Source organism: Acomys russatus, chromosome 2, assembly GCF_903995435.1.
Source record: "Acomys russatus chromosome 2, mAcoRus1.1, whole genome shotgun sequence".
Taxonomy (NCBI): Eukaryota; Metazoa; Chordata; class Mammalia; order Rodentia; family Muridae; genus Acomys; species Acomys russatus.
The window spans coordinates 59183043-59203784 of record NC_067138.1 but is presented as its reverse complement, the minus strand read 5'-3'; the positions used below and the strand labels follow the sequence as shown (position 1 = coordinate 59203784).

The following is a 20742-nucleotide window of genomic DNA, read 5'->3' as shown; positions in this document are numbered from 1 at the left end:
AATCACAAATAATGTTGCAAAGACTGTTTCCCTCACATATCTCTTACAGCACAAGGTGTGAGATTTTTCTCTTATGCTACACATAAAAAGAGGCATTGTTAGTTGAAGGATTTTTGCAACTTCCACTGCATACTGTCAAGCCGCGCTCCAAATGCTTGGACCCTGAGCACAGCCATGGCAATGTGCAAACTGTTTATTTCCCACGCTGGGTACAGATTAACCACTTGGTGTTATCAAGATTCCTACATGTTATTCTATTAAGAGGCGGAAAGACATTTCCCCAATGTTTAATTTAAGGTGCTTTTATGAATGAAGCTGAAAGTTTTACTCCTTTGTTTACAATGTTCATTCTTGTTTCTCTGTAAGTTGACAGTTCACAACACTTGCTCATTCTTCTGCTGGCTCTTTGCAGTAGACATTATGATGTGCTTCTTAACTCTCCCTTTGACATTAAAGACTTACTTCCCAGCTTCGAGGGACACTACCAGCCCAGAACTCTCCTACCCCAGCTTCCTGGAACAGCTTCAGCTAAGGTGTTTTCTCACTCCTTCTTATGTTAGGTCACAGCTAAAGCCAAGCTCTGTCCTTCAGTTTGACTCTCTGAAGGACCATCCCAGATTTACAGCTTCCTATGTAGTCAGTTGATTTTACCAACAAAGGGATGAAGGTGTGTCCAACCTGGGGCCATGAGCCAGCTATGCCCTAGGAAAGTTACAAATGCAGCCAGCACCTTCCAAAAAAAAAGTATGTTTACTTAAACCATTATGAGATTATTTACTTATTCATATTTTTTGTAGCTCAATTGCAAGGCTCTTTATCATTAACTTCTAGATGACAATGGTATCAGAGGTTGGACATGCCTAGGCTTTCAAAGGAAGCTTTGTTGACATGAGGGAGCTATCTGTAAAATCTGTGAGAAAATAAAATTAAAGGTGTGTTGGAAAGTGAACAGAATTAAAAGTTATCACAATGACCAGGATGATTTGAATAAACCAAATGAGCTTTCAGACTCACTGTGGATTCCTGATCTTCCTGACTCTATCACCCAAGCGATAAGATTATAGACATGTGCTACCTTGCCCAGCAAACGGGATTTTATTTTACTTATTTACTTATTTACTTATTTATTTATTTATTATTTTTTCTTTTTGACTTTTCAACAGGTTTCTCGGTGTAGCCTTGGCTGTCCTGTACTCGCCTTGCAGACCAGGCTGGCCTCGAACTCACAGCGATTCACCTGCTTCTGCCTCCCCAGTGCCGGGATTAAAGGCGTGTGCCAGCACGCCTGGCTATTTTATTTTTAATCCTAAAAGATCACATCTAGACATTATATGCATAAGGTTATTGTGTAATTCAAATGCTGATTTCTGTATCCCCATGTTTTGTTACAATCTTTGTTCTGAGAAACTCTTCTCTTAATGGTGTGTAAACACTGCTCCCCAATTGTCCCCTGATATGCCAATGAAGCAGCTTATAGCCAATTGCTGAGAGAATAGGGCTGGACTTCCTGCCAAGCAGAGGAGGAGAAGAGGAGGAAGCAGGGGATTCAGCCAAGGAAGAGGTCCAGGAGACACCAGGAGAGAGAACTAGAGCAGGAAAAGCTACAAGGTGCAACTATGGCTGGGAGGAAACCAGATTAGCTTAGAGGGTTAAGAATAGAGTAACAACTGCTCAGTTATTGTGAAGCTTATTATTAAACAAATATAAAAGAGTCTCAATTATTTGTGTGATAGCTGGGTTAAGAGAAAAACTGAGAAACAAACACAGTTTTATAAAAGCAATCTTAACGTTTTGGCGCTCAACCTGGGGCAGAACTTACACAAATCTAGCCAGAACTAATATAGAATCTAAACTTAAGAAGAAACCAGTTTCTTAATTCTGTTTATTAAGAGAAAACATACAGCTTCTAAGGAGGAGCTCACAGCTTCCTGATCAGACATACCTACAGAGCAACAAGACCTCTAGCCAGCTACAAAAACCAAAAAAACTGATACATACAAACCTCAGAGAGACAGTTCCTTAACACACACACACACACACACACACACACACACACACACACACACACACACACACACACACTGGCTCTTTAACACAAGCCAGCTTCTCAAAGCCAGAGTTTTTTAGCCAAAGCAGAAATCTAAATCTCTTTGAGAAGGGGCTCTTGCTAGCCTGGTTCATGCAGGCCAGAAGAGTAAACACTTGTGGACCCAATAGCTTCCCAGAGTCAGGAAGGGGTCAGAATCTCTTGAAGGGAGCAGAAAAAAAAAAGAACTTCTCTCTGGAAGCAGGAGCCAAAGACAGACAGAGAAGCCTCAAGCATCAGAACTGATCAAGGAAGCTGGGCCTAAGAAAATAAAGTCTTTAATGAAAGGTTTTGAGATTAATGTAGATTATTTTCTATGTTGAAAATGGAGGAAGACACAGTGAAACTGTGCTTCTGGATTCCATTTGCATTTTTTCTCTTAGTATACAGATAATTTTTCATTGCCGCTTATAGCTTTGTATATCCTCTTTGGGAGAGATCAGATCTTACTGACAGACCTGGAGAAAAAAGGAGACTGAAAAATTAGATGTCAAGTTAAAGGCCATAGAACAGAGGTTGGAGGAATCTTTGAATCAAAATAGGGAACGTTCAGAGAAATCCAGTCTGGAATTTACAATAACATCAAAAGGGATAGTTCCAGATGAAGAAAATCCACAAGGCTTGAAAGAAATTCAAGAACGGCTGCCCACTGAGATGCTGGCTAGAGAGGATCTGGCTCTGGGCCAGACCAACATGGTCAGCCTGGATACTGTATGTGCCTTGTTAAGGTTCAATTACTGCATAAAGGTCTATATGCTAAGGTAAAAATCAGATCCTGTTTGGTGTTGCCTTGGAACAAAGTCATACAATGGCTTGTGTGCTCCATTTTGCAGAGTTTGAGAACTGAAGTACAGGTACCATGCCATCAGTTCATATTCAGAATTCCAATGGGGTTTTCCTTTAAATTCTGGGGATGGAGAGATGGCTTAAAGGTTAAGAACACTGCTGCTCTTCAAAGGTACTGAGTTCAATTCCCAGCAGCCCCATGGTGGCTCACAAGCATCTTTAATGAGATCTGCTGCACTATTCTGGTGTGCAGGAACACATGTGGGCAAAACATGTGTACTTAATAAATAAATACATCCTTAAAAAACAGCAATCTTTTAAATTCTGGAGAGCATGATTCTAAGGTTACACATTTGTTACATATGGTAACTGTCTTGGAGGTGCCTTTGCAAATTGGGGTTGGTGGTGTTTTAGCATGTATATCCATTGGAATAGAACAATTTTCAGATATTATGACATGAAATCTGTCACAGATATAACTTATAATACTATATGTCAAACAGCCATGAAAAGATCTAACAATTTTAAAAGGTGGTCATAAAACAGAAGGAGAATATTATATCTCCCCAAAATAATGATTTATTGAATTAAAATTTTATTGTTTGTTTGTTTTTTGTTTTTTTGAGACAGGGTTTCTCTGTGTAGTCTTGACAATCCTGGACTGGCTTTGTAGACCAGGCTGGCCTTGAACTCACAGTGACACCACCTGGCTGATTTAAAAATTTAAATGGTACAAGTAGCACACCTGCTAAGACACACTGGATTTTAGAAGGGACTGCTGAATTGGATCAGCATATAAAGGTCTTAATTCTAAAATGGAAGACAGGAAATATGTTGCATTGGGGAGGACAATAAGCTCTTGTCTAACAGGAAAGAAAACGCTATGTATTCCATCCAAATTGTTGTAAACAAGATTTGACAGGGGGAGACCCCCTGAAGATCTTGGCTGCAGACAGATGGAAAGAAATCAAGAAGATCAAATAGGACAGGTAACATAATTTGCTGATCTTCCACACGGGAACAGCTCTGAGACTGACTGAGACATGAAAATGCCTCCAGCTAGGATTTCAGCTATGCATGGCCGATCAATCTTTGGTTACAAAATCCTCAGGGATTATCAGTGCTATTCTTTTAAATGGCATAGATAAAAATTATTTTATAGAAATCATTTTTAATTGAATTGTGCAGTGCACAGCTCATACATATATTAATACTCACATATATAATACCTTTGAAAGTTAATATTTTTCAGAGCAAGAGAACCAAACACCAAAAAAGACAGGACAAATATCCTAGATGATCTAACCTCATAGACAGCCTCAATAACTGTTTTTGCAAAAGTCTGAATCTTAGACAATTCAAAATGACTAGCTGGATCTTCCAGCATCACAGACTATCCCAGTTAGGAATAGTTCTAAACTTTCTCAGCATGCAGAGACTAGATAGCAAAAGTTACAGCTAACTTTACTAAGACTTGACACGATTCCAATTTTCTTGGCCCCCCCCAAAAGAAAAACTATATCCCAAATCGGCAGAAAGCAATGTAAGAAAACTACACCTCGTTCCGAAGAAGGGGCGGATGTTTTTTGGTCATCCTATGGGTGGTAGAATGTTTGTTATTGTTTTAAAGGGGTTGACTACAGGAATTACAAGTAAAAGGGTAGATTATTGAATCCACTTTTGGATCAAAGAACAGTAATAAGCCAAAAATACTACATTGGCATAGATCTTTGCATATTAATACTGATTTAGGATTATATTTTGCTACAGCGTCCTAAGGTATTGTACCTATGTAAAGTGCAATGTTAAGTTCTAGTCATTTTGAAAGCTACTATATTACAAACCATTTAGGATAAGTAAGAAATGCATATTAACAGACAATCAAACTCATAGTCATGTTAGATACTAGTTTAGTTAATTACAAAAATATGTTTTCTAGATTGACAGATAAGAATAACTAGAAACAAAATTTAGATAAGATAGATAGATGGTCTTCACAAACCTCAGAGATCTACAGAACATGGCTTTAACAATTTTTATTAACTTAAGGTTTTTTTTGACAATGAGACAGATCTACTCCTGGCAGCACCCCCATTCTACTTCAAAGAGTATCAAAGGCTTCATAGGCGGCAAGCAAGCCACTGAGTGAGAAAATGTCCTTGTTGTCAATTACAATCAGAATACTGTCCAAAAATAGACAAACAAGATGCAGGAGAGTTGACTTCTTTAGAAGGACAAAAAAGAGAAGTATTTCACTATATATGCTTCACAGAAAAGTCTGTTAAATACTCTCAGCCAGAAGGCTGAAGATGATGATCAAACATTATATAAGAATTTTGGGGGACTTTCCAGGCAGCCAAATATCTTATCGTTTCTATACTTTTGGAAGCTCCTTATAGTCCTCCTTAAGTTTCTGATGAGGTTGAAGACTAAACAGTTATAGTCTTACAATTAAACTTATATTGTTTAGGATGATAGAAATGGATAGATATTAGAATACTAATGGTACCAAAAATAAAAATGTAAATCTTACCTAATAATTTTTATAACTGTTATTATTGCATATAGTTTGTTACTGTAAGAGGAAGAGTCTCTTATTAGATTAAATGGGGGAGATATAGGCATAAGGTTATTGTGTAATTCAAATGCCAATTTCTGTTACTCCCCCCCTCCCCCATATCTGGTTACAGTCCTTGTTCTGAGAATCTCCTGTCTCAATGTTGTGTAAACAATGCTTCCTGATTGTCCCTTCATATGCCAATAAAGCAATTTACAGCCAGTTGTTGAGCAGGAAAGAGAATAGGGCTAGACTTCCTGCCAGCCAGAGGTGAAGATTTAGAGGAGGAAGTAGGGGATTCAGCCAGGGGATTGAGCCACAGAAAGGTCCAGAAGAGAGAGAGAGAGAGAGAGAGAGAGAGAGAGAGAGAGAGAGAGAGAGAGGGAGGGAGGGAGGGAGGGAGGGAGGGAGGGAGGGAGGGAGGGAGGGAGAGAGAGAGAGAGAGAGAGAGAGAGAGAGAGAGAGAGAGATAGGAGAGACAGATATGGAACCAGAAAAGCTACAAGGTGCAAGTATCTCTGGGATATAAGCTGGGAGGAAGCCAAATTAGCTTAGAAGGTTAAGAATAAAGTAATAACTACTCAGTTCTTATATTGTGAAACTTATTATTAAACAAATATAGAAGAGTCTCAATTATTTGTGTGAGAGGCAGGTTAAGAGAAAAACTGAGAAACAAACACAGTTTTATAAAAATAAACTTAAGACATATTGCAAAGGAACATAGAATGTTAAACCTAGAGAATTAAAAACAGCCTGAATGACAAGGCAGACCACCTCACAAAGGACTGGCCATTAAGACAGCAACAGATTTGACTTGCAAGAACAGCAGCGACAACAACAACAACAACACAAAAGTAGAAATCTGTAAAACTGTATAACATAAACAAGAGATCAATAACAATCTAGTGCTGGGCACACAGAAAACTACTTTTCAGGTGCAAGACTACAACAAGGCTATGGGCCTGAGAGAACGGGAGTTAGGTGGAGTGGCAGCGGGGCATGGAAAACTTTGAAGGGAAGAACGCAAAGGAAGGAATGATGTAATTATATTTGAATTAAAAAGAAAGGGAAAAATTAAAAAGACACTCTTAACATCTAAAACAGAGTTTAGCTTGGTGCTGAGGCTCATTTGGTAGAGGGCTTGCCAGTGTGTACAATGTCTTACGTGCGATGAGCAGCACCATGCAACTAAGTGTTGACGAGACAGGGATGTATTTCCAGCACTTGGGAAGAGAGGCAGCAGGATGGGAAGTTCAAGGTAATCCTCAGCTACATAACAAGTTTGGTGCCAACCTTGGCTACATGAAATGCTGTCATAAGACAAAAAGAAAACCACGGTTTACCATGAATATTTCTATAAAACAATGAAAGTTCTAAGAACTACAGATCAGGAACTAAAGAGGAACTATGAGGAAAATTTGAGATTCAAGGGGGAGACATGAGGCTAGGAGATGGCTCAGTGAGTACAGTGCTTGTCACTTGTGGAACTAGTCGACGATAGAGAAGTGTGTGGCCGTCAACAAAGCTGAAAGGAGTTGGTGATCCAAAGCGCGCTTTGACATGAGACAATGTGCCATTGTATTTTGGAAGTATATGATCTGGTTTTTAAAATTTGATTTTACAGGGGTTGACAGTTAAGAGATTTCTATGAGTCTTGAAAGAGACTTTGAACTTTTTTTTTTTTTTTAAGATTTATTTATGGGCTGGAGAGACACTTAGATCCAAGAGCTTGCTGGCTGGACAGCTTAGCTGAAGCGGTGAGCTTCAGGTTCACTGAGAGACCCTGTCTCAAAGCAGAGAGCAACATAGTGATCCCCAGTGACTTGCTGTGGCCTTGGTACAGATACCCATTGGTGTGTACACCTGAATACTGGTATGCATACATTACAAACATAAACACCTCCTCCACCCCCCGTCCCCACATACATACACACTCATACACAAAAATAAGAAAATTGGAAGATTAGAAACAAATACAAAACAAAGCAGGGAATGAGAAATATGAATCTGAAAGGGGTTGTGGTGGAGAAGTAGGCCACAGAAAACCACAGTGTGGAGTGACTGCGATGCTCTGTCTCTTGGGGGACGAGCGCACATTGATATTCTTTCTTCGTAATCTGCCTGTCTATCACGTATATGCTTTTTGTACCTATTTATTATTTTTTCCTAAAAAAGGCACAGCATTCTACTCACCAAGATGCACTTCACTGTGTGCACGGCGCTCGGGTCTTTATGGTTGGCCGCCCAGTGGAGTGGGATCTTGCCTTCCACGTCGGGAATCCCGATGTTGGAGTCGTGTTTGACGAGCAGCTTCGCGTGCTCGGGGTTGTTGTAGTAGGCACTCCAGTGCAGAGCTGTTTGCTGCAAGGTAGAGAGGTGCTCAAAAGCCGCAGCATCCCACTCCTCTGCTATGTGACAGGCAAGGCTTAAGACTCTCTGGGAGATAAAGACTCCTTAATTTGGACTGGAGAGGTGGCTCAGCGGTTAAGAGCACTGTCTGCTCTTCCAGAGGTCCTGAGTTCAATTCCCAGCAACCACATGGTGGCTCACAACCATCTATAATGTGATCTGATATCCTCTTCTGGCATGCAGGTGTACATGCAAGTCGAGTACTGATATACATAAAATAAATAAATAAAATCTTAAAAAAAAAAAAAAAAGACTCCTTAATTTGCATGTAGCAGCAGTTAAGGCAGCTTGTGTAGCTGCACTGAGACGCCATAGCAGTGTGACTCAGAGTCTGACCACCCAACCGCGAGTCACTTTCATCAAGTGCTGTGAGTAGCAGGGAGAAGAAAGATGATTTACACATAACCAGCAGCAAAGTAACTGATGCTCCTGATGCTATGCCGCTGGGTACCACCAAGATTTGAATTAGAATCTTTGAATTCGACAGAAAGATTTAAAATTTGATGTTCACCAGAAAGTGAGTATGCCACAGGCAACCTATAGATCTGGAGTCCTTCAGCATATCAAATTTAAATTTAAATTTAAGAATAATTTTACATACTAATAGCTGAATCTAGGTACTGATGAAAAGACACTTTAAAAACTACACCTGCATTTCCTTTATTTGAGATGAAAGTTTAAAGTGGTAATTCTAATACAATAAAGTTGCTTGAAAACCACTTTTTCCACTGCCTCTTGTGGAGAGTCACCACAGGGGCAAACAGGAGATGCACAGATACACATTAGACCCTTACTGTCACTCTGCAACTCAGGCTAGCACTGGATGATTTACTGAGCAGGAACCAAGCTTATCTGTCCTAAAGCTGAAAAACTAACATCCACGTGTTCATCTGAAGTGCACTTATAGGCATTTATTATATTATGAAGGCATTATTAATGTACTATTTTCTAAAAGATTCACTTTGTTTTTGTTTCCTTTGCGTGCTAGGCGAACTCCATGAGGCCAGAGGAAAGTACAGGATCCCTTGGGGCTTGAGTTACAGGCTGCTGTGAGCTGCCTGGTGTGTGTGCTCGGGACAGAAGAACACTGAGCCTCTGCAAGAGCACTGACTGCTCCTAACTGCTGTGTCATCTCTCTAGCCTCAACCCATTGTTATTTTTAGTGATGGCTGAAGATCACAGAAAAGTCACTACTTAGTGGCAATCATTACTTGATTATAACCACCCTTTTAATAAACACAGACAGTACCTGTAATTGCTTCCTTTTCCTAGGTTACAATTATTCAGGTTATATTTTTATAATATGAGCCCTTAACCCAAGAGTAAATGGTTTCTACTTATATTTTCTATACCTTCCTTTTTAATTTTTCTGTCTATTTTTTGCTATGGTACAATATACTTAAGATAAAACCGATCACTTAGTGAAATGCCAGCACTCAGATGCTCTGAATAAGAAAATATTAAGGCATGTTTGCAAAGTAAAAGTTGATCTTCCAACTATGACTACTAAAGAAAAATTGATAAATACATGGAGAACAGTATGAGAGTTAAAACAAAACAAACCACCACCACCATCACCACAATAAAGCAGAGAAGATCTGGAGAGATGGCTCAGCAGTTAGGAATTCCTCCTCCCCTTGCAGAGGACAGGGATGGAGTTCCCAGAACCCACACCAGGTGGGTCACACTGACCTGCCTCCACTGGCATCTGCAATCACACGGTGCATGTAAACTCATGCAGGCCCACAGATGTGCACACCCTACCCCCACCCCCAATTTAGGAAATCTTTAAAAACCAGGAGCAGTAAGTGTAAGGATTCTAACTACACAAGATCATTGGTGCTAAGAAGACTATGGCCTACCTGCAGAGGAAAGAAAAGGATTCCTGCTTATTTCTAACAAATGCTCACTTTTTTTTTTCCTGTAAAGATAGATCAGCACAAGCATGAGCAGTGTGAGCAACCTGTTAAAATTTAAGGGCAAGGAAGGTTGTTTGGGGTGGTGATACACGCCTGTAATCCCAGCACTTGGGGAGGCAGAGGCAGGTGGATCTCTGTGAGTTTGAGGCCAGCATGGTCTATAAAGCAAGTCCAGGACAGCCAGGGCTACACAGAGAGACCCTGTCTCATCCTCCCAAAGGAAGGTTAAAAAAATTCTAGCAAGACATGAGAGGGCAGGTATCAGAACTGAAATGCAATTGAGAAGTGTCTTAATGGTTAACTTGTATGGGGAGTGTATCCTGCATGAGGAACTGTGTTAAGGACTGTGCATTACCTCACTTTACCTTCAGTTATCTTTTTCACTTATTCTAAAATTATGATATAAGTGAGCTAAGTAATTTCCCCAAGAACACAGAATGAGTAAGTGGTGGCCTTTGGATAAGGTCCAAGAAGGCTGCTGCTGACAGCCCAGCCATTACAGGCATTGCCTGCTTAAAGCACTGCATGGGCAGATGGCTACTGTGGGTCCAAGTGCCCACATGCTTAGGGCATTGCATGAGCAGACAGCCACCATGAGTCCAGCTGCCCACATACTTAGGGCACTGCACCAGGCAGACAGTCATCACGAGTCCAGGTGCCTACAGGGACTGTCACAAGTCTCTGACAAATGTTGGCTTTTACAGTTAAGCAGGCCTGAGTTTGATTCCTTGTTTTGCCACTTGGGTCTTGAGCAAACTTTATTCCTCTTGACGGTCAGATGCCACACCCAGCGAAGGAGATGATACCAAGACCACACGGTGCTTGGCAGGGTATGGCAGACTTTTAGGAAATGCTCGCTGGGATGTCTGGTATGTGGTGTTGCCCTCCCACAGGGACGGAAGCAATGCACACCTTCTTTCTGAGGCTTCACACCACAAAGTGAAGCGTCTCCCTTTCTTTTTTCATTTGTGTTTGACCCTGACTGTCCATTACCTTGTTTTTGTCCTGTGTGTCCACCTCCCCAGGGGCCATAAACTTCAGCAGAAGAGCTAGACACTTGGGGCTCCTGTGCCGGGTGCTCAGGTGCAAAGGCGTCATCTCTTCTAGATCCTTCTGCATCCAGTTTGCTCTGCGTGTAAGCAAGAGCTTCATAAAGCGATAGTTTCCCTAGATGAAACGAGGGAGAAGACAAGGAGAATTTATTTCGTGGCCATTTAGCTCATAAATGTTTTCACAGACCTTCATAGCGTATACAATGCAGAAAAGTTAATAAAAGGAAAACTACAACATAACTACACTAAGACCGTATTGTTTTCCTGCTTTTCTTGATCACCATTGAACACACACGTGCCTTACATGGTGACTGGCCAACATTTATTGGGTGATATAACATGTTTTACTTAGCCAGACTACTGTTGCTAGCTGTCTAGAATGTAAGTCTATTGTTCCTGGACATGTAGACACAAAAGCACTAAATTATAAATATCTATGATGGAAAATGCTTCAACATACACCATTTTGTACTCAGGTTTTCTTCTTTAATTTATCACAGAAGTAAATTACCCAAAGGCAAATTTTGGGATTAAGTTTGCACATTTTATGGTTTGTGCGTATTTTTCAAGTTACTATCTTGTAGCATTACTATGTAGGGTATTGATTGGTTGTCCTAACAGGATACATTAGATCACTATAACATGTACTCTTTATATGATTCTTTTCACTGTCATCTTCCTCACAAACTCTAAGTTTAAGAAGGCAAGGCTGTGTTTCATTGGCTACTGTACCCAGTATAACACCCAGTACAAACTAAGTGCTTGATAAATGTAAGTGGATTATATGAGAGACAGAACATGAGGAAGCGAAATGGCTCCTGTGTTGTTTTCACTTAAATATTCTTATTTACAGTTTCTATGTGAGATCAGAGTAACGGAGAGTCTTAATTCTCAAATAACCTATAGCTGGCTCTTCTTGCTTTTTAAAGCTTCATTGACTCTAGCTTTTTTAACAGCACACAAGACTTTCAATTTTAGTGTCAGCTCTGAGAAGGAAAACATAATTTCCTCAAGAGGGCGCCCTGCTCTAAGCTTCCTCAAGAGGGCGCCCTGTTACAAATTTCCTCAAGAGGGCGCCCTGCTCTAAATTTCCTATTATCTTTCCTTTGAAGGAATAAAAAAGTGCTTGGTTAGAAAAAAATCTGTATGACACTCATACCAAAAAATAAGATTTGACCTTTTTGAGTATAACATTTTAAATATTACAGAATAATTCATTATGACCTTTCAGAGATATTCAATCAGACAGTCATTTTGGTTATGGAATCACAAAATAGAAAGAAGAAAAGTCACACAGTTGGCAGAGGTGACCACTAGGTACAGACAAGGTGCCTGGCGTCACTACTCACATGGTATATACCAGTAACAGCTACTCCTTTATTCATTCAACAAACATTTGTTAAGCCTTATTATGAAGCAGGTAATTAAGACAGAGCTTTTGACATCATTTCATTTTTTTCCATAAATTTCATTTTTGTGCTACACTAAAGTATGGTGGAAAGTTGTCTACATGTTAAAGTACCCTTTTGCATCTCATGTGTAAGACAGAGGCAACAAGAATGTCTAGAATTATTACACACGTAAAATGAGGCAGATGATACTTGAAAATTACTTGAAACAGTACACTAAGCAGTGCCTAGCAAATGTGTACTAGGATGGTTTTCCAGAGACGGGGTTTCTCATCAAACCTGGATCTCACCAAGACTAGCCTGGCTGGCGAGACAAAGGCGATGGAGAGACCAGCTGGTGGTACAGGGTGGCAGGTAGAAAGGCGTCACCCTCATTACTTACAGTGCAGCTAGCAGTTAAGAGGTGAACCAAGAGCGAAGGTAGTTGGAGTGAGGGAGGTAATGGCCTCTTTGTGTTTTTCTTACACTGAGGAACACGCCTGTGCTCTACCCGCTGCCTACAACTCAGGGCAAACAGACAGCTGTGCTGACAGACAAACTTCTCCAGGTCCGGAAGATGGAGACCCATCAGGTATTATGTATGACAGCTAGGGCCAGACAATTCAGATGGCCAATGTCAACCTCCTGGGTCTCATATGCAAGAATTTATTAAATGCCAATTATTTGCAGACACAATCTCTGCAGATAAACAGAAGCGACACAGACTTTTCAGAACTAAAATGAGAAGAAGGGTTGAGCATGTGGCTCAGCAGTAGACTACACACAAAAGAACCAGGGTTTAATTCCCAACAGAGAAGAGGAAAATCAATTTCTTTAAATTTTTTAATGTGTGTATGTAGTGTGTGTGTGTATGAACTTGTGTACATGTACTCAAGTATTTTGGGGTGTGTGTGTGAAAACTACTGTTTTGGAAGCATGCATACAGTTGTTTAAGCTGAATAATAATGATATGAAGAGTTTGAGTAAATTACTTTGATATTTTGCATTTAAAAGTTTATTTTAAGATAATAAAAGATAACACGGATTTGGAGGATGACTCAGTTGATAAAGTGCCCTGCAAGTATGAGAAACTGAGTTTGATCGCCAGTACCCACAGAAAAAGCTGAATATGGAGCATGCGTCTATAATCTCAGTACTGGGGAGGTAGAGACAGGAGGATCCTTGGCGCTTACTGGCTGGCCATCAAGATGACTGAACCAAGTGAGCTCCTGGTTTAATGAGAGACTCTGTCTCAAAAACTTTGGTGGAAAGTGATTGAAGAAGACACCTGATATTGATCTCTGGCCTCTGCATGCATGTGCACACATGGGCACATTCAACTGTGTACTATCTATGCATAAATACAACGTATATATATGCATATACATACACACATACACACATACATGTATACACACATTTACATATACCCCCATGCATAATAAGAATCAAACATTACAATTACAGATAATGCTATTTTTGTGTGTTCAACTCCCTTAAAAATTATTTATTTATTCACTTTACACCTGATTGCAGCCCCTATTCCTCTCCTCCCATTCACCCTTACACACCTCTTACCCCCATTCTCCTCTCTCCTCCTCCTCAGAGAAGGGGAGAGTCCTCCATGGGTATCAATTTGCCCTGGCACATTAAGTCCCTATAGACTAGGCACACCCTTTCCCATTGAGGCTAGACAAAGGGAATGGGATCCAAAGGGAGGCATCCGAGTGAGAGAGAGTCCCTACTCCAGTTGTTGGGGGACCCACATGAACACCAAGCTGCACATCTGCTATATAGGAGCAGGGGGCCTAGGAGCAGTTCATGCATGCTCTTTGGTTGGTGGTTCAGTCTCTGTGAGCCCCCAGGGGCTGAGGTTAGTTGCCTATGCAGGTCTTCTTGTGGAGTCTTTGGCCTCTCCAGTCCCCTTAATCATTGCCACAACTCTTCCATAGGACTCCTTGAGCTCTGTCTAATGTTTGGCTGTGGGTCTCTGCATCTGTTTCCATCTGAGAGATTGGGTGAAGCTTCTCAGAGGACAGTTATGCTAGGCTCCTGTCTATAAGCATAGCAGAGGAACATTAAGAGTGACAGGGATTGGTTCTCTCCCATGGGATGTGTCTCAAGTAGGGCCAGTCTTTGGTTAGCGATTTCCTTCATCTTTGTCCCAGTACATCTTATAGGCAGGAAAACTTTTGGGTCCAAGGTTTTGTGGGTGAGGTGCTGTCTTTAGCCCTCCACTCAAAGTCCTTCCTGGCTATAGAAGGTGGCCACATCAGGCTCCATATTCCCTACTGCTAGGAGTCTCAGCTAGGGTGAGCCTCACAGACTTCCTTGGGCCCCCCCCTATCCCAGACTTTGCTCCCCATGACTGATTTCCATTCTCTCCCCAGGCCCTCTCTCCCCATCTCTCCCTATTCCTGGTACTCATCCCTGGTCCCCTCCCCATCCCCTCTCATACCCAATTCCATGCCTCTATTTCCCTTTCTGAGTGAGATTCAAGAATACTCCTGTGAGCCCTCCTTGTAACTTGGCTTTTTTGGGTCTGTGAATTGTAGCATGGTTATTCTGTACTTTATAGCGAAATATCCACTTATAAGTGAGTTCATACCATGCATGTCTTTTGGGGTTTGGGTTCCCTCTCTCAGGATGATTTTTTCCTAGTTCTATCCATTTTCCTGAAAAACTCAAGATGGGCCTTACACTCCAGAGATGCACTGGCCTCTGCCTCCCCGAGTGCTGGGATTACAGGCATGCACCACAACACCTGGTTCAATGTCTTTGTTTTTAATAGCTGAGTAGTATTCCATTGTGTAAACATACCACATTTTCTTTATCCATTCTTTAATTGGGGGACATCCAAGTTGTTCCCAGATTCTGGCTATTACAAAATGAAGGTTCCATGATCAAAGGTGATCAAGTGTCCTTGTGGTATGGTGGAGCATCTTCTGGGTATATGCTCAGGAGTGGTATAACGGTGTCTTAAGGTAGAAGTATTGCCAATTTTCTGAGAAACATCCAGATTGATTTCCATAGTGATTGTACACGTTTGCACTCCCACCAGCAATGCAGGAGTGTTCCCCTTGCTCCACATCCTCGCCAGCATGTGCTGCTGTTTGGGTTTTTTATCTTAGCCATTCTAATAGGTGTAAGAAGGAATCTCAGAGTTGTTTTGATGTGCATTTCCCTGATGACTAAGGACACTGAACATTTCTTTAAGTGTTGCTTGGCCATTCTGTTGAGAATTCTCTATTTAGCACTGAACCCCCACTTTTTAATTGGGTTTGCTGTTTTCTAATTTCTTGAATTTTATTTTTATTTTTCTCTTTCTTTCCTTCCTCTCTCCCTCCCTTCTTCCTTTCTTTTCTTTTTTCTTCAAGACAGGGTTTCTCTGTGTAGCCTTAGCTGTTCTGCACTTGCTTTGTAGACCAGGCTGGTCTCGAACTTACAGAGAGCCACCTGCCTCTGCCTCCCTGAGTGCTGGGACTATAGGTGTGCATCAGCTCGGCACTTGAGTTCTTTATATAATTTGGATATTAGTCCTCTATCAGATGTAGAGTTGGTGGAGATCTTTTCCCATTCTATAGGCTGTTGTTTTGTCCTATTGACAGTGTACTTTGCCTTTCAGAAGCTTTTCAGTTTCATGAGGTCCCATTTATTAACTGTTGATTTTAGTGCCTGAGCTATTGGTGTTTTGTTAAGGAAGTTGTCACTTGTGCCAATGAGTTCAAGGCTATTCCTCACTTTCTCTTCCATTAGATTTGGTGTATGTGGTTTTATGTCGAGGCCTTTGATCCATTTAGACTTGAATTTTGCATAGGGTGACTGCCACAGTGACTTGTGTGTTTTGTGATTCAATAAAATTTTTATATTTTGTTTCATACAAACATGTATATTCACAAACTAGAAGGTGCTCTCTTTATAGAAATGGTTCTATTTGAGTCACTGGCCATTTCTGACTCAAAGCATTTAAAGGCTTCTCCAGGTTGCTCACTATGTTGGTCGGAGTTTCTATTGCTGTGAAGAGGCGCCCTGACCATACAGCTCCTTTAAGGAAGCATTCTGCTGTGTCTGGCTTACAGTTGAGAGGTTAATAAGCCCATCATCATTATGGCGGGAAGCATGGTGGCACACAGGCAGGCATGGCTCTGGTGAGGTAGCTGAGAGTTCTACATCTGAATCAGCAGGCAGCAGGCAGAAAGAGCGACACTGGGCCTGGCTTGAGCATCTGAAAACTTAAAGCCCATCCCCCAGTGACACTCTTCCTCCAACAAAGCCACACCTACTCTAATAATGCCTGTGGGTCTATGGGGGCATTTTCATTCAAACCACCATAATCTGGTTCGTGTGTCTTCAGTAGAGAAGCCTTTTGCTATAGGAATGTATATTTATTCCATCTAGAAGAATATTTAGCACATTTCTCACTTTTCACAATCAGCGCTATAATGAATTGTTTTGTACATATCTCCTAGTAAGTGTACAAGAATTTCTGGGCTCTCTCAAAGAGCAGTTCCAATTCTCATTCCCAACAGAAACCTGAGAAGTCTTGCTTCTCTAAACTCTGTCCATTTGGTGTTCACTTTGGTCAATCTAATTGGTATGCAGTTCTATTTTTGTCATAAATTTAATTTTCACTTCCCTAGCTGAGGTGGAGTATTTTTTTGTCTATTTGTTTCTTCTTTATGGACGGCCTTTCTGTGTTGTTCACTAATTTGGAAACTCAGCTATTTGTCTTTCTTACTGGAATATTTTTGCACACTCTGGGTACTAATCTTTATGCTTTCCTTAGGCTCTTTCACTAGGAATGAGCTAATATTCAGAATGGTATTAGCTCCCCTTGTCCTTTATTTTTTATTTATTCCTTTTTATTGATTCAATTTGTTCTTTGATAATTTCATACATGTATTTAGTACAACCGGTTTACTCTTTTTCCTCTCTTTTATCTCTCTGCCAGTCCTCATTCTTCCTCACAGATCTCCTACCCACATTCATACCTTTTTGTTTTGTTTTGGGACCCAATGCTTTTACCCAGGATCATCTGAGTGACCCCTGCTTTGGAACTATCACGGTGCCAAACTGAAGCCTAAATATTAATGTGTGTGCCTATAGGCAAACAGTACTCTCACCCTTAATCACAGAAGCGCTTCTTTGCAGTGAACTACGATGAATGCCGACACTCAAGAAAGTTCAAGATGTTTAAAATAAATGATGGTTGAACACTTAGCCATAAACAGGGCATCTGTACAGTCTAAGGCCCAGAGAATACTGCAGAGAGAGCACAAAACATTTAAGTGCCAGAAGACAGGAAAGACTAGGAGATGCTATTTTCAGGCAAGATCCAGTTACTGCGAACAATCTCACAGCAGCTGTGGTAGGCTGCAAAGGGCCTGCCAACAGCTAATCATGGATCAGGAAGTAGCTCCTGGCCCCGCTCTTTCCTACTGAACTACTGGCAACTATTGGGCTGAGGAATAGTCCTTGCCTTCAGTTGTGAAGCAGATGGTATTAACTTTTCTTCAACATTCAGTTTCTTCATATGTTTTGGTATTTTGTTTACAAGTAGATTATTGCTATTACTATTGAGACAATCTTTGTTATTTAGTCTTGGTTGGCCTGACACTTATTACATAGAACAGGATGGCCTCACATATGTGTTTATTCTGTTGTCTCAGCCTCTCAAGTGCTAGGATTTCAGGCATGTAATCCATGAACAGTTCCTAGCTTCCATGCAGATTTGAAGCTTCTTTGTTACTGTCTTTCGTAGGCTTTCCTATCCTCACCCTTTGGCTGGCTCCCACAAGCCCCTAGTCTAGTCTAGGAATCCATCAACTCTTGGAGTCTTGTCTCTTATGTCATTAGGATACCATAGTGACAGTCAGCTAACAGGCAGCTTTCTGGCCCTGAGGTTGGCCTTGCTCTTGACAGTTGTCCAATTTTAGCATGCTCTAGACCTCTAAGGGTATTCTTTACTTCAATAAAAAGGCAAAAGCCTTTCAATCACTCAGTAGAAAAAAAGATATGGCGAAAATCATATTCTTTACCACTTCTGTCTGGTCACAGTAAATATTTTCATCACTAACTACTCACAACACTGGGACCCTCATTCGCACATCCTTCTATGAGGCTACCACATTCTCAGGCCACCGAGGACCTAGGCCATTCGCCTTCTCCTCAGTTGAAGCAATGCAGATTCAATGCCTTTGACTTGGTCACACTTAGAGACACTGAAGAGGCAGATGTTTTGCCAAAAACATACTTTGGGACCTGTACATCACCTCCCACTGACCTCTGAATTTTCTTCTCTCTGCATGGTTCCAGCACTCCTATTCACCACCGAACTTGAGGAGAAAACAGTTGTTCACCGACATACACAAATGTTCATCATATTTTGGTCCATTTATAGGTTTGCATATAATTTTGTCTTGGAAATATTATAACTATATTTATAATAGCAAATATAAATGTAGAGAAGGCATTCTGTCACATTTCATTCTAAATGCTAACAACATTAGGTAAAAATATAGTATTTTATATTGAAATGGAAATAATAAGAACATTTTTTATTAATTGTAATGATATCTATATAATTACATATTTATAAACATTCAAGGCATTTGCCATATTACATTTTTTAAAGAAATACTATCTCTAGGAAGTATATAGGTCACAATTTTCAATAATCAGTGAAACTTTTCTATAATGGTTGCAGAGGAAAATGAGCTCTGAAGTACCACCGTCATGTTGGGAGAGGGCATATGCCCTGGTCTTGGGTGTTGTGTGGGATCAGCTGTAAAGATTTGGCTCTGGTTTACTGGGATCACTCCTCAGAGTTGAGCTTAAGAAATGAGGCAATATCACACTTCTTGTTGCTCACTAAAAGTTGCAGAGTCTCAAAGTAAAATGTTCCTTAGATGTCACGCAAACTCCACTGTATATGCTGTACACTTGTGCCATCTGCACTGTCCATCAGGGACAAGGGAAAGCAATTCAAACAAGCATCAGCAGAAACGTGTTTTATTTCTAATGGGAGTGTCTTCTGACAGTGCCCATCACGAACATGCTACCTTGTAAGAAGGGTAAAAATAAATCCCAGAACCGACAAGGCAATAAAAGAGTTTTAAATGCTGATATAGTTTGGTTGAAAAACAAGGAAAGGGCCCTGCCAAGAGGAAGACTATAGATGGTAGAATAAATACACTCCTCTCTGGTGCTGTAAACCATGGGAACAAGCTGTGGCTGCCAATCAGATAGTGTGTACTGTCTGTGTTGATGTGTACAGTAAGGGCCTGTTCTCTGATAAGAACAACCGGAATCTATCTACCTGTTGAACAAGTTTAGATTACTCAGGTTATTAGTTTTCTTCCATTTGGATCTTTCACTGCTCTAGATATGGGGATGAATCCATCACTGTAGACTGGACACAAAGTCAGCTCTATGTTTCTGATGTAGAAGATATCACTGTATATATGGGACTTGTGTCTATCTCTTATCAAATTGCACAATGTAAAACGTACGTTTTTGCTGTGGTGTATATGGGACTTGTGTTTGTCTCTTTTCAAGTTGGCCTGTTTCTCTTACAGTACAGAAGGCCAAGTCTACTTATTCTTGGCAAGGACTTCTAAAATCTGCCCTTTGGACCCATCTTCCATCTTACGACTGTAGACATATCTCAGGTCACAATGTTGCTGTCCCAGTAACTTGTTCTACTCCAACCAGAAGTCCTTAATTCTAAAGTGTTGCATGTTTTTGAGTTTTGAGACCATCTGTGGTCTGACCATGGTGGACCATTTTCAGGAAGGTCATCCAAAAATGTACCACTAGTTAAGGGGCATTTGATTGACACTTTCTTTTCCCCACCATCTTCAGCTATCTGGGATTATTGAGAGCTGTGACACTTGGAAATCAATTAAAAATACTTCTAGATTTATCTCTTGCTTGCTTCTGTCCTATAATCCAAACAAGGCAGGTTGACTACAGAGTGTGCCCTCTCCTAGGGAGCTCCTTTCTTGTGGGAGGTGATAAAAAACAAATGTGGTTGGAGATTATATATGCCTATTTAAAAAAACTTTATTCTATCTTGTCCATTACCCACTAAGATGATTTTTTTTTTTTAAACTAAAAGCCATTTCAGGCTGGCTTTGATTGACAAATCCTTTGGTGGAACCTCGGCCAAAAGGGGGATTAGAGATTCAAATGTATTCTGGTTTACTAATCTGGATTAATTTGCTCAAGTGATATGGATCTAGATTAAAAAACAAAAATCCATGATGACCACAGAATTTAGTATCTTGCACACTGATCCTTCAAAAATAGCCTAAATTGTCTCTGTAAATTTGTTCCATATGCACAGTCCTTCCAAATGGAAGGTACATGTGATTAGGGAGGAGGTGAGGGTATGTATGTTATGATGGGACACATGTGCTGTGAGAGGATCAGTGGTTAAAAGCACTTGCTTTCAAGCCTGATAACCTGAGTGCAATACTTGGAGCCCACATCATGGGAAAAGAAAAACCAACTCTTTCAAGATGTCTTCTGACCTGCCATAGCA

The 20742-nt window shown here is 40.7% G+C and overlaps 1 protein-coding gene across 1 annotated transcript in view; it reads right to left on the bottom strand.

The window, feature by feature from the left end:
- Invs (inversin) overlaps positions 1 to 20742 on the bottom strand; it is a 160494-nt gene that overhangs the window by 46948 nt on the left and 92804 nt on the right. The window contains exons 4-5 of the mRNA XM_051161901.1: positions 10751 to 10924; positions 7623 to 7790 (exon numbers count right to left, since the gene is read on the bottom strand). Of these exons, the coding sequence (XP_051017858.1) occupies positions 7623 to 7790; positions 10751 to 10924 (342 nt within the window). The remainder of the gene's footprint in view (positions 1 to 7622; positions 7791 to 10750; positions 10925 to 20742) is intronic.